At 39.7% G+C, this 15,540-nt stretch overlaps 1 protein-coding gene across 1 annotated transcript; it reads right to left on the bottom strand.

The window, feature by feature from the left end:
- Window positions 1–12,480: 12,480 nt before the first annotated feature.
- On the bottom strand, window positions 12,481–15,060 carry LOC132599652 (heat stress transcription factor B-4b-like). The gene is made up of 2 exons (XM_060312947.1): window positions 14,741–15,060; window positions 12,481–13,117 (listed from the first exon to the last, which is right to left on the bottom strand). Exons 1-2 carry the CDS (start codon window positions 14,987–14,989, stop codon window positions 12,590–12,592), a joined length of 777 nt encoding a protein of 258 aa, XP_060168930.1. The 5' UTR covers window positions 14,990–15,060; the 3' UTR covers window positions 12,481–12,589.
- Between the last annotated feature and the right edge of the window lie 480 nt (window positions 15,061–15,540).

Genomic DNA, 15,540 nt, shown 5'->3' with positions numbered 1-15,540 from the left:
ATACATATACATATAACCGATCCATGTGTAGCATGATAGTGCCAAGGAACGTACGGCCCGATCCATAAATATATTATACTGCTGCGGAACGTGCAGCCCGATCCATATATATATTAAACTGCTGCGGAACGTGTAGCCCGATCCATACATATATTATACTACTGCGGAACGTGCAGCCCGATCCATACATATATTATACTGCTGTGGAACGTGCAGCCCGATCCATACATATATTATATTGTTGTGGAACGTGCAGCCCGATCCATACATATATTATACTGCTGCGGAACGTGCAGCCCGATCCATATATATATTATACTGTTGCGGAACGTGCAGCCCGATCCATATATATATATATATAACATATTATACTGCTGCGGAATGTGCAGCCCGATCCATATATATATATTATAACATAACATATTAGTGTCGAGTTTAACATAGTGCGCACAGCGACATAACCGGCCTGAGACTCGGCGAGCGATACAACAATAGTGCGCACGAGCAGAGTAGTGAGAAGCTATATGCACGTAAATCAAGACTCGATGGATAAGTATACTTACAGACCCCTGAAGGCTCAGAAACAAGTTTCGGGTCAATCCGACTTAGTGTAAGAAAGTTATGAGCGTTTGAAGTACAGAACCTTCTACGAACGTTTCAGAAGCCATTTTTGGAAAATCAAGGCAACAATCATATCAAGTACCTTTCGGATATCGTTATGGATCAAATCAAATATAGCTTTTGGAACCATATGTACATATCAAAGTATATATCAAAGACTCAACGGAATAATCGAACGTGCTAGCATTAGAAAATCAAAACTTTAGTCATATCAACGATCTTTCGAATGCCATTCGGAAACATATTAGCCGAACTTCAGACATCATAGATACGCATTAAAACCATACGAAACGGCTTATGGAAATCAAGAACGTTAGCCATCCTAGTGGCTCTATGAATAGGAATCTCTTTGAAGTCATACATATACATCATTTGGTCGTTTCATAAAGATCATGCCAAAAGAAAGAAAGGTAAGCCTTACATACCTTGCCCGCTTTCTATGCTAATCCGAACTTAAGTCTTTCGCTTCGCAAGATCTACAACAATATTCATATATACCAACATTAGCCATAACACTTAAGAGTCCAATTCTAAAGCAACACTTTATCTACAGAAATTTCGGAAGCATTTCCCCTGTAAATGCAACATCCCCGAGAATTCAACTCGGCCAAACATACAACAACAAATCCGAGAATTTAACTCGGCCAACTTAGCAACAACAATGCCAACAGTTATTCCAACTATATCGACAATCAATTCAAAACACATTCCAACGTTAACAACTTCTTTCTACAAACTTCAACGGCGTTTCATTTACGTTCAATTCATAATTGCTTACATATTCGATTTCTAATCCGCAACCATTCAAACAATATTCAAGAATACTTCAAACAATACGTACTATATTCAAAATAATCCAACCAATATGCCATTCCACCCGAAACTTCCCAAATGCAATAACAACAACAACAACACACTTTCTCCTTTCAAATTCATGAATTATACTAACAATTCACACATTAACAACATTACCTTCCATAAATACAAAAAGTGACATTAAAATCACATTATCTTCTAAAACAACTCTCCAACACTTACAACTTCAACTAGAATCGTTAAACTTTCATTTCCATCATAGATTCCATTACAACCACAACCAAAATACTTAAGAAAAATTGATTCATTCTCTTCCATACTATACCACAACCACACGGCCACAACACATAGTCCATATTTTCATGAATTTCTCTCATTTCTACACACTACAACATACACAACCATCCATAACATATAAAATAAGATTGAATCTTACCTTTTTCCACTTATCTTCTTTCTTGGCTAAAGTTTCTCCTTGCAAGAATAGATGTTTTTCTTGCTCCAATAATTATACCACGTTAAAGAGGACCCTTGAATTAGTAGGAATACTAGAAGAATTTATTTTTTTTGATCAAGATTGAAGGCTTCAAAAATTTCTCTTCTTTTTCTTTCTTGGCCGAAAGGCCCTTCTCTTTGCTCTCAAGTTTTTTTTTCTTGAATGTTCTTGAATGGAGGTGATAAAATAATAATGAGTCACCCTTTTTATTACTTATTTTGACTTTCATATGGGCCTTGGCCCATTCCCCCCTTGGCCGGCCACCTTGGCCATTTTTCAAGCCCAACTTTTTTTTTTCTTTATTCCAAGCCCATTTTTTTTCATGACAAATTTTTTGTAATTCATGAAAACTATTTTCCTAATTTCCAATTTTTTCCCTTAGCCTTCCTTAATATTTCCACATCAATATTTTCTTAAGCAACTTTGTGTGCTAACAAGAATCAAATATAACCTTGTCCTTAACTTCACGCGATTATCTTGAATTATCCGAATGTACAAAATGCGGGATATAACAATTATGAAAAGGCCGATGTCCGAAGATCAATTCCGGAATCGTTGATTGTATGAAAATGATATTGATAAACTCTTTTACTTGAGTGATTGTGAGAAGGCCGATGTCGGAGGTTCAATTCTTGAATCATTGATTGTATGAAACTGATATTTGACAGACTCTTTTACTTGAGTGACTGTGAGATGGCCGATGTCTGATGATCTATTCCGGCATCGTTGTTGCATGTCTGATCCCGATGTTATTCCGAAATCGTTGTTAGGGCATTGACTCCGCAGGTCCCCCAGGGTGGTGCTAGTGAGACTCTTCCTGTCAGCAATTAGCCAGGGTCCTGTCTGTTTATTGGGCAAAGATCCGGGATGGGTGGCACTTATACTTTGCGAGTCACACTGGGTTGTGCTACCGAGACATCGATATTTCCGTCCGGAGTATATGTGTACACCTCATTTGCATGGCAATGCATTGCATTCATACCATTATTGCATTGCATTACATTATGACTTGATTTAGATGCTTGATAACTGGATTGTGATACTGGGGTGGATTTCATTTGCTTCCGCGCTTGTTTATATTATATTATAAAGTGAGACTTACGTTATTTTAGTTTCTTCCGCTATTTTCTATTATTTGTGAATGCTGAGTTAATGGTTCGCCTACCGAGGTGGAAAAGTTAGGTGTCTGCACGACTTAGTGAAATTGGGTCGTGACAAGTTGGCATCAGAGCCCTAGGTTACCTGGTCTTTAATAAAAGAGCGTGTCTAGTAGAGTCTCGCGGATCGGTGCGATGAGCTCCGTACTTATATGCGGAGGGCTATAGGACATTTGAAAAATATCATCTTCTTTCTTTCTATCGTGCTACTTTATTCAAATTGGTATCTGGAAGGACTAAATTGGTATTTGACTTTTATCTCTTGTCTCACAGATAGTGAAGAATCGAGCTACGATGGACCGAGGTCAGGTGCCAGAGCCCGTAGCTACGGCTGGCACCCGAGGGCGCGCTATAGTCAGAGGACGCAGGAGAGCAATAGGTCGCGGGGTTGCCCCAGCCAGGGGCAGAGCTTCTGCAGTGGGCCAGTTACGAGAGGTCTCTATCTCCCAAGCTCGAGTATCAGTCGGGTAGAGACCAGGCCGCAGAGGATGGCGTGGCCCCAGCCTGAGGTTACTTCTCACTAGGTCGTGCATGACACTACGGCTAGGATTTTACTTCACCTTGATGCCCAGCAGGCGGCCGCCGGTGTCACCACTCCCGGGAGGGTTCAAAGACTAGGGTTGGGGCGCAGATCCCTGAGCAGGGACCTACACTGGCAGCACATCTGTGTCGCAGCTATGGCTCCTCATATTGATGCTATACCCAACCCCGATGAGGATATTATGCCCATAGTTAGCGCCATTATGACTGTTTCTGATCAGGATTTGGTGGGGAGGTTCCGGAAGTTAGAGCCACCGAGGTTCTCTGGTACTTCTTCTGAGGATGCCTATGAGTTTATTCTTAATATGCATGAGTTGCTACACTGTATGGGGATAGTGGAGAACCACAACGTTGATTATGTATCCTACTAATTTCGCGGTGACGCGAAGATGTGGTGGAGGTATTTCGTGGCGTGCAGACCTGAGGGTTCTTCTCCTTTGACTTAGACTCAATTATACCGGGCTTTCCTCAAGAAGTATGTGCCCCGGTCTTTGAGAGAAGGTCGCAGGGAGAAATGTTTACACCTCGAGTAGAGAGGCATGTCCTGGGAGTCCTATGGGACCCGTTTTCTCTACTTGGCCCGTTGTTCTACTCTGCTGATCCCTACTGAGGCCGATAGGATCAGGCGCTTTGTTGGAGGACCAGTGAGCTCTCTATAGATTCCTTGCCTTCAGATGGAGTCTATGGGGGGCTTCCTTTTAGTCCATTATTGAGCATGCTTCTATGGTTGAGGTCGCTAAGGCTCGTGCTATTGATGGTGGTGACAAGTGACCACGTCAGACTGGCAGTTTAGGGGTTCTGGTACGAGGGGCGCCGGTCAGTTTTTGAGGCCACCTCAGCCCTATTCTGATCATCCCGTGCATTCAGCATTACCGGCTTCCCCTAGTGAGCCACTTAGGCAGAGAGCTCCTGAGAGTTCGTTCTCCAGACCAGTGGATAGTGTTGTTTCGTCTGGGTCTTCAGCTTCCGTGTTTCAGCACTCGACTCCTCTTACCTGTTACTCTTGTGGGGAGGTTGGGCATGTTGCCAGGAGATGTTCCCGACCGAGGCGGGATTATCAGCCGTTGAGGACTCCTATATCATCTGGGGTTCGAGGTGGGACTTCTCAGAGAGGCGATACGCAGTTAGGACGTGGTACTTCCTATGGTTCTAGAGGTGGGTCCCAACCAGCTATAGGTGGTACTCAGAGTGTGAGAGGAGGATCTCAAAATGGGCATGGTGGAGCCCATTGTTACTCATTCCTGGTAGGCCCGAGGCAGAGGCCTCAGATGCTGTGATCTCAGGTACCATTTCTGTCTGTCATAGAGCAGCATCTGTGTTATTTGATCCTGGATTCACTTATTCGTATGTATCTGCATTTCATGCCGTTGATTGGGATTTACCCAATGATAGCATAGATATACCGTTCATGTGTCTACTTCGGTCGGAGATTCTGTGGTTGTTGATCGAGTCTACCGGTATTGTTTGGTTACTTTTATGGGTACGACACTTGGGTAGATTTGATGATTCTTGATATGGTGGACTTTGATATTATATTAGGTTTGTCCTGGCTTTCTCCTTACCATGCGATCTTGGACTGTCATGCCAAGACAGTCACTTTAGCCATGCCGACCATTCCTAGTTTTGAGTGGAGAGGTACTCCTAGTCCTGCTCCGAAGAAGATCATTTCCTTCCTTCGGGCGAAGAAGTTAGTAAGTAAGGAGTGTTTAGCGTATTTGGTACATGTTCGTGATACGACTATTGTATCTCCACCCCTTGAGTCTGTCCCTATTGTGAGTTAGTTCACGGAGGTATTTCCGTTAGATTTGCCGGGTATGCCACCGGATCGTGACATTTATTTCTGTATCGACGTGGACCCGGGTACTCGTCCTATTTCTATCCCACCATATCGAATGGCACCTACCGAGTTGAGGGAGCTTAAGGAATAATTGCATGATTACTGAGCAAGGGGTTCATTAAACCAAGCGTCTCCCCTTGAGGTGCCCTTATGTTATTTGTGAAGACAAAAGATGGGATCATGAGAATGTACATTTATTATCGCCAGTTAAACAAGGTCACTATTTGGAACTATTGCCTTATGCCTCGTATTGATGATCTCTTTGCCCAGCTTCAGAGTGCTTCGATGTTTTCTAAGATTGATTTGCGTTCCGGCTATCACCAGTTGAAGATCAGGGCGGAGGATATTCCGAAAACAACCTTTCGGACGAGATATGGCCACTATGAGTTTTTAGTGATGTCTTTTGGGCTTACCAGTGCCCCAGCCGCATTTATGACCTTATGAATGGCATCTTTAGGTCGTTTCTTGATTCTTTTGTGATTGTGTTTATTGATGACATCTTGGTGTATTCCAAGAGTAAAGAGGTGCATGAGATCCATCTTCGTACCGTTCTTAGGTTGTTGAAGAAACATAGTTTGTTTGCTAAATTTTCTAAGTGTGAGTTATGGTTGGAGTCTGTGGCATTCTTGGGTTATGTGGTGTCCAAGGAGGGGATTATGGTTGAGCCACAGAAGATTGAGACTGTAAGGGGTTGGGCGAGGCCCACTAATGTTACTGAGATTCGTAGTTTTTGGGTTTGGCCAGTTACTACCATCTCTTTGTGAATGGTTTTGCTGCCGTTGCTTCATCGTTGACCAGGTTGACTCAGAAGGATGTTCCCTTCCAGTGGACGGATGATTGTGAGGAGAGATTCCAAAAGCTCAAGCTTCTTTTGACTACAACCCCGATCTTAGCCTTACCTGTAGAAGGCAAGGAATTTGCTATCTATTGTGATGCTTCTCATATGGGTCTGGATGCGGTGTTGATGCAGGAGGGTGGAGTGATAGCATATGCTTCCCGTCAGTTAAAAGTTCACGAGAAGAATTACCTTACCCATGATTTGGAGTTGTTGGCCGTAGTCTTCTCCTTAAAGCTTTGGAAGCATTACTAGTACGATGTCCATTGTGAAGTTTTTACCGATCACTATAGCCTTCAACATGTGTTTACTTGGAGAGATCTTAATTCAAGGCAGCGCCGATGGATAGAGCTCCTGAAGGACTATGACATCTCTATTATTTATCACCCTGGTAAATTCAATGTGGTAGTTGATGCCTTGAGTCGCAAGGCAATGAGGATGAGGAGTTTAGCTTAATTAATCATTTCCGAGCGTCCGTTGGCCATGGAGGTTCAGACTCTGGCCAACAGTTTTGTCCGTCTTGTCATCTCAGCCCCGAGCAGGATTTTATCTTGCATAGAGGCGAGATCATCGTGATTGGATCGGATCAAGGCTTATCAGTTTGAGTATTCTCAGTTGATCAAGATTCGAGATAGGGTGTCGAGAGGGGAGGCCAAGGAAGTCGTGATTAATTCTGAGGGCATTCTGAGGATTAGAGGATGCGTGTGCATTCCTCGTGTTGGTGATCTGATTCAGTTGATCTTATCTGAGGCCCATAGCTCTCGCTATTCTATTCATCCGGGAGCTACTAAGATGTACCGTGACTTGAGACAGAACTATTGGTGGCGCCGTATGAAGAGAGATATAGTTGATTTTGCGGCTAAGTGTGGAAATTGTCAACAGGTAAAGTATGAGCACCAGCGACCCGGTAGGGTGCTTCAGAGGATGCCCATTCTGGAGTGGAAGTGGGAGAGGATTGCCATGGATTTTGTCACGGGTCTTCTGAAGACCCTTGGCAAGTTTGATTCTATTTAGGTGATAATGGATCGATTGATTAAGTCCGCTCACTTTGTTCCGATTCAGGTTTCCTATACCGTGGAGAAGTTAGGCAAGATGTATATTCGGGATATTGTGAGATTACATGGGATCCCTATTTCTGTTGTGTCTGATCAGGGTACTATCTTCACTTTCCTATTCTAGAGAGCATTTCATGAGGAGCTGGGTTTCCGATTGGACTTTAGTACAGCTTTTTATCTCCAGACTGATGGCCAGTCCGAGTGGACCATTCAGGTGCTTGAGGACATGTTGAAAGCTTGCGTTATTGACTTTGGGGGTCATTGGGACACTTGCCCTTGGTAGAGTTTACGTACAATAATAGTTATCATTCGAGTACCGGTATAACGCCTTTTAAGGCCTTATATGGAAGGAGGTGTAGATCTCTGATTTGTTGGTTCTACGGGTTCGAGGCTCGACCGGGGAGCACAAATCTATTGAGACAGTCCCTTGATAGAGTGAGAGTTATTCAGGCCAGGCTCGTGGCAGCTCAGAGTCGGCAAAAGATGTATGCGGACCGGAAGGTTCGGGACTTGAAGTTTGCTATTGGTGGTCAGGTTCTATTGAAGGTTTCACCCATGAAGGGCGTTAAGAGGTTTGGTAAGAGGGGCAAGTTGAGCCCCAGATTTATTGGTCCATTTGAGATTGTGGAATGTATCGGCAATGTAGCTTATGAGTTGGCATTGCCGCTAGGCTTGGCGGGAGTTCACCCGGTCTTTCATATTTCGATGCTGAAAAAGTACCATGCCGATGGTACCTACATTATCCGTTGGGATTCTATATTGCTTGATGAGAATTTGAGTTATGGGGAGAAGCCTTTCGCGATCTTGGATAGGCAGGTTCGAAAATTGAGGTCAAAGGAGATTGCTTATGTGAAGGTGCAGTGGAAGCACCGCCCGGTGGAAGAGGCTACTTGGGAGACTGAGTCCGATATGCGTAGCCGATATCCCCAGTTGTTCGTCGATTCAGGAATTTCCCTACTTTCCTTCTTTTCTTTGCTCTAGGACGAGAAACGGTTCAATTAGTATCTGATGTAACGACCCATTTGGTCGTTATAGCCTTTTTGGCATTTTCGCCCGTTCTCGAGCATTGGTTAGCTCGCTTTTAACCCAAGGGGACCATTGATATGCTTCCCGAGGTGTCTAGACCGGATTCGGGCAACTTTGGTGAAAATATAGACTTTAAGTGAAAAAGGGTTGACCCGAAGTTGATTTTTGGGAAAACAGACCTTTTTCGGAGTTTCATCAATTCCAAGAGGTCTAGTTGGTCGTTTAGAACCTGTATGTGTATTTGGTTCGGTTCCCAATGCATTCGGATGCATTTCGGGACAATGGATGAGAAATGGAAATTAAGGCATCGGGGGTTGGCTCAGTCAATGAAACTTCTGTTCGAAATTTTAAGACCACGAGCGCGTTCGCAGCATATTTTTGTATGGGTTTAGGTGGTCAGGTTGTGAGCAGATAGCCTCGGGAATAACCCGAAATTTCGATTGAAGACTTAGAAAAAAAAAAAGGAATTTTGGTGTCTGGTGCCCGCAAGGGCAGCACTAGAACCACCCTAACGGCACTGCTGTGGCAGTGTGTTGACCGTTGGGGCGGCCACGAGAAAGTTGGCCAAATCGTTGTGGTAGTAACTCAGCCACTGTAGCAGCATTCCAACCGTCGTGGCAGTGACAGGCAGTTATATTTCATTAAATGTGTCTTAGACCCTCATTATTTCTTATCTCGATATTAGAGCTTGTGAAAACTGTTCTTGGAGATAATTTGAAGAAATTCTTAGAGGTAAACCTTGCCTAATCCTTTATTCTTCCTTAATCATAATCATCTTAGATTTTTCCCTTCCCTTGAGCATTCCCTTAGAGATGGAATTTGGAGAAGGGTTTTGGGAAACTTTTCCTTAAGGTCATGTATGATAAATTGATGATGTTAATGCTAAAATTTGATGAATCTAAGCTTATTAATCATATATCTTCCACTTTTAACATTGAATTTCGGATTTGGAGACTTAGGGTTTATACCCAATTTAGGGGTTTTTACTTGAAATCAGATTCAGGCTAATTCTTGTGTTAAATCAACAATTAGTGGTTGGGCTTTGATCACCTAGTACTTAATTTGGTATTTTGCCCCCAAATTTCCTGTTTTGCCCTTGTGGGCTCGTTTCCTAAATTTCTAGGATTAAAATGGACCTAGTTGATATCATAGCAATATTAATATCATTCTTCATGATTTCTAATATAGAATTCGATTATGCTTAGACTACTTTGGTTCTGAGCTTCAGAGGAAGGGCAAAGCAGAAGAATGACTTGTTAGTGTTGCGGTTCAGCAATCCAAGTAGGTTATGGTTTACCTGTAGTAGGCGTGGGAGTAAACTGATTAAGTATAGGGCAGTGTCGAAAGCGAAGTGCTAGAACTTAGGATGGAACCATGAGCCATTATTCGGTCAATTTCTCTGTATTGTTCGTGAGTATGAGTACAAAAGTTTCGATGAATAATTTATAATGGTGTGCAAAAAGACGATAAGGGCCTAAATTTATTGTTCCAGTCAGTTTGAATAAATTTAAGTTTAGTGTGCAATTGGCGTTCGAATAGAGCGTGAAATTGAGGAGAAATGCTAAGAATATCAGATTTGCGAAACATGGGATATAACATCAAGTGTAACCGAAAAATCATCCACAAAACAAGATGGAATCTATGTATTTGAGAAGATAGAAACGGAAAAGGGCCTCAGATAGAAACGGAAAAGGGCCTCGAACATCGGCAAATATAATTTTTAATAAAGCAGTACTTTGCGGGTGCGAAGAGGAAGGGATAATCTAGGCGACTTGCCAAGTTGACAAGCACTACATAAATTTTCTAATTTAGATCTAGAACTAGAAAACCTATAACTAGGTAACTCTTGATTGATTACTCGTTCATCAGGATTGCATACCGGAGGTATGACAACGAGCGGATGAGAGCTTAGTTGTCGAAAGGGATGAAGGAGAGGAGGAAGGTGGAGACTGAGGGGCAGATCATCACCACTCGGACCTGAAAGAAGCCGAGTCTTGGACTATTGATCCATAACAAAAAAATGATTAGGATGAAATTAAAAAAGACGTTATCATGAGTAAATTTTTGGACAGAAAGAAGAATTTTGTAATGGATCAACAAAGTTTGATTTTGGAAAAACCACCATCGTTATGGGAATATAGACACGATAGAAAAATTTACCTACTTAGCTGGGAGTTGTTCGGACCTCTATATTCCCTGCAGTGTGATGAAAACTGGAAAAATCAGGTGCAATATGGTGTGTGGGGCCTGAGTCGGGATACAAAGTTTGGGTGAGCGATGTTGATGCCTGATGCATCAGATGAGCAGAGGGATTTATTGTGTGATTGTAATGTTGGAAGCATGTAGAGGCGAGATGATTGGTGCCATTACAAATTTGGCATCGTGCCCTACCATCTTTGCTAAAGTTCCATGGTTTTTGATAACTGAAGGTTGACGATGCAGAATAATTGGAGTTTCTAAAATACTTGTTTTGCCTATCACGACCTATGTGACCTCGATAGGAACCACAAACACCACATCCTCATTGTGACTATTGTTCCCGCGTGTGATCATAACTTTAGGATCATTGCACAAAGTTTGTTGATGGATCTAACCTCAACTATTTGTGTGTGAGAGAGCAGATAGGGACGGTCCGTGGATGAATTTATGATTCAGTAGAAGTTGAGAAACTCAGAATAGGATATAGGTTCAGGGCGATCAGACAAGGTCGTCACAATATCCTTAAAATCAAGTTGCAGTCCTTTAATAACATGGAAGTTGAAAGCTATGATGTGCAGTGGTTGTCCCGGGGCTGCAAGTTTATTGAAAAGTTTTTTTTTTTTTTTTTTGTCCAGAAATCTTGTGATTGTGATTTGTAAGATTATCTCATTTCAAATTTTGCAGTTGCATATGTAAACAATTCCAAGTATTCATTGGAGAAGATAAAGCCACTGTGAGGGCGTTAAAGCTGCTTACGATGTATTTTATCCTATATAGTGATCGAAAGAGTCTCTTTAGAGAGAGACGAGATCAGAAGACTCATGATTTGTTGGCCTTATTATATCCAACTTGTATACTCGGCATTTGGCTTGGATGCGTCAGACCCTCCGATATATAGGATCGCTATGGACAAACTCCTGATCCATTGATGAATCCACGAAGATTTTGCACGTGAAGAAACGGTACAAGTGGTGTTTTATCAAAGCAAGTAGTTTTAGACATTAGGTTAATTGAGGTAACGTGATGCGCATGATTTAAGCAGTTTGAAGAAGAAATTGTTGGAGAAGACAACATTGTCGATGAAGAATTCCTAGGCTCTGATACCATATTAAGTCTTGGCAAAGACGCAAGCAGAGGGAGAAGCTATATAAGTATGCAGAAGCTTTCTTATTTTACTTTACACAGCATCAGGTATATTTATATACATCAGAGTCCTACACTAATAGACAAATAGTAAATAATTCGGAAATAAAATTTTAGTCGGATAAGGAGACAAGTCTTAAGTCAATGAGGATTATGATGCGCCAATAAAGATGATGAATTTTCCTCCGATTCGAGATTAATCAGCGCCCATAGAATTTTGGAGTACCAAGAACAAAACAAGAGACAAGATAGGAGTATTAAACCGTTGAACGATGTGGAAGTAAAGAAACTAACTAATAAGTTAATTAATTAAACGAAAATCAAAAATCAAAATATAGTTTGAAGAGATTTAGGCTCTGATATCATATTAACTCTTAATAGTGACGCAAACATAAACAGAAGATATAAAAATATGTTGAGGCTTTCTTATTTTACTTTATACAGCAATGAGAACATTTATATACATTGGAGACTAATAGACAAACAAAAAAGAAATAGAAAAATAAAATCATAATAGGACAAGGAGACAACTCCTAAGTCGGCGAGAATTGTGACGTGCCGATAAAGATGACTAATTTTCCTCCGATTCGAGATTAATTAGCGTCCTTAGAAATTTGAAGTACCAAGAACAAAACAAGAGACAAGATAATTAAGGAGTATTAAATAGTTGATTGACGTAGAAGTAAAGAAACTAACCAATAAGTTACTAATTACTTAAATGAAAATCAAAATATAGTTTGAAGAGGTTTAGTGGGAGGCTAGGGTGTGATGAATATACAAACGGGCACACTAAAGAACTAAGTTGATCTAAAGCTAATAAGTTCTATCTATACTATTAGTGATCCATAGAGAAATGTTCACTAATCAACATTCTAATACTTCTTGATCAATCCTAATTTCATGGTTCAATCTCTTTTTCCCACATAAACTCACTCCAAACAACTTTACACAATCACTCTTTGGCCCTTCATGATCTTCAATATTTACTTGTTCATGATGATGATGATCAATGATTTTCTGATTCAGACCTTCATTACATAAAAGCAAAGGGGATTCTTGCTCAACTGGTTTGACATGATTCTGAATGAAATAGATAAGGTCATTGTAGAGATTCTTCATGTAAGCTAGTTCAGATAATAGTAAAATGTTCCTTTTCCTTAGCCTTTGGTTGTCTTGTGTGAGTGTCAAAAGGATATCATGATCAACACTGCTAGGGCTTTGTGTTTCTTGGTGATAGATGCTTCTTGTGATGTATTCATTGTAGGGTGTCAAATGGTGTAATTGTTGAGTTGTACTCTTTCTTCTTTGAATCTCACAAAGTAAATGTTTCTGCCCTTTCTTAAAATGTTCATTTGCAAACTCCCATCTATCTGGAACTATCTTTCTAAATCCCTGAAATAAGAAATAAGAAATGAGAAATAGAAATTTGATATATATACTCCATAAATAAGGAAACCTTTTTAGATATGAAGAAGTACTACTTTTTTGTAGAATTATAGTGAGTGGCTTATTGAGTAAGTGAAATCCAGCCAAAAGGTGTTGCATTTCCCCTTGATATTTGTAGGCCCAAGAAAATGATTTGGAAAATAAATCATTGTGCTAGAAGAAGTTTTTGGTCACCATCATCAGTACTATCATTAAAATCTAGGTTTGGGTTGAACTCCAAAAACGAAAAAAGAAAATAGAAAAAAGAAAAAAGAAGATACTTTTTGTTTTTCTAAACCATATAAAAACTCATAACCCAAAGAATGATTATGTTGTTAGAAAATATGCCTCTTCTCCCAGCCATACATAATGAAAAACTGGAAAACCAAGGTGTATAATGTGGATGAGATAACCTTTCTTGGATAATGGAGTTGATTGTGGCTGTATTATTTATTTATTTGTTATGTGGGATTCTTAAGTGAATTTTTTATAAGCCTAATTTTCATATATTCTTTGTAACAAACAATGCTAGCCAGTTTAAGGTCAAGTAACCCAAAGCAAAGGATAAAAGTTTTTCTGAGGTCAAGCAGTAACATAGATCAAATTAAGCATAATGATTTTCTAGCCTAAGAATGAGCAAGTAAATGTTTAAATAAAATGTGAGATTAATAAAGCTGAATAATGCAAATTACCTTCTACAAGTTAAAATATACTAACAATGCAAAAAGTTCTTCATTATCAAAAAAAAAAAAAAAAATCTCTTTATACTATGCGTGTATATCATTACTAAAACCTTAATTATATACACTCTCAAAGGTTTCATCTATCTCCTCTCAAACAATTCTAGCTTGACATCAAGCAATACATATTAAATGATATAAAAGAGACAAAGAAAAGAATTAATCTGAATCATAAAGAGTTTTTAACAGATAAAGGGTGTGTTTGGAACGGAAGTTTTGGTCAAAATTTTTAATTTTTTTTTTTTAGGAAAATAAATTCGTAAAAATGGGGGAAATAACTTCCCTAATGGAAGTCAAAAAACAAGTTCCATAGGTGGCATTCCATACTAATTGTTTCCTGCCCCCAATACAGCCCACCTCAAACACCATAGACCCATACTAAAAAAATATTTAGAATTAGCTACGATTTCGTCACGAATCTGTCAGTAGATTGCTCATAGCTAACAAAATTTTCTAACAATAGTTGCTAATCCTTCGCTAAATAGGTTTAGCGACGGATTTTGCTATTTAGCTACATAATTTGTCTGTCGATAATACCTATTTTTAAAGTAGTGTCCTTCCTACACTCCAACCTCCATCCCCACAACCGTAGTGTTTGTCAAGGTTATGTAAAGTGTTGTGGAATAATATTTTCTGTTTACTTACCAAACAACAGAAAATAAGTGTAGGAAAACATTTTCTGGAAAAATATTTTCCTTCATACATAACACACCCCAATGGACAAAAAAGTATAATGTCGAAGAAATTAAATCCAGGAAAAAATCATTCTTGACAAGTTTGAGAGATGAAAACACAAAAAAAAAACAAAAAAAAACAAAAAAACAAAAAAAAAAAAACAAGATATACTTACATAAGTATTGAGCTGCCTAACAAAGCTGGAGAAATTGTTGTGTTTAAAGTAGTTGGGAAGAAGATCCATAGCAAACTCAGGAGGTCTCCACACAATAAAAGTGGTTTGATATTCACCCCATGAAACAATGTGATCACTACTTGGATCATCCACTAGGTTATATGTTTTTGTCAAGAAAGGTGCAGGCATTGCCCTTTGGGAATCTTGCAATGTAAAAATCATCTCTTCACCACCAATGGGAGAAACCATCAAGGATAAATATTTTGTTAAGAAAGAAGAAACAAGAATATGTCTCCCTTCTCTTCTTAGTTTGTGTGTGTATGTTGTGGTTGCATGTGCACATGGGTGTTTCTTTATGATTTAGCTTATACAGTGACAACAAATACAGGGATTTAAACTTAATGGAATGGGATTAAATTTTTAATTTTTGAGATTATGAGTTCAAGTCTTCAGCTTACCGAGGACATGACCCTAGATAAGCACTACAAGAAAAAAGACATGTGCCAACAAATTTTTTTGTTGCCATAGTATTGACTATTGTTATAAAAAGTACTTTTGGCAACAACATTTTTTTGTTGTTGCGTAAACTTTTCCCTTCGGCTGTTATTGCAACAGTACTTTTTGCAACAATAGTCAATATATGGCAACAAAATTAAATTGTTTAGCAACAAAAAAAAGTTCATTTTTAAAAGTTTCATCATATATGCCAACAATAAAACTAAGTTGTTGCCAAATATTGAATTTTGCCAATAATATTATTTTTTTGCCAAAGAGTTGTTGTCATTTCAATACTTTCTAGT

This window comes from Lycium barbarum, chromosome 6, assembly GCF_019175385.1.
Source record: "Lycium barbarum isolate Lr01 chromosome 6, ASM1917538v2, whole genome shotgun sequence".
Lineage (NCBI taxonomy): Eukaryota > Viridiplantae > Streptophyta > Magnoliopsida > Solanales > Solanaceae > Lycium > Lycium barbarum.
Note: the sequence above shows the minus strand (reverse complement) of the source record. Positions and strands in the feature narration are given on the sequence as shown.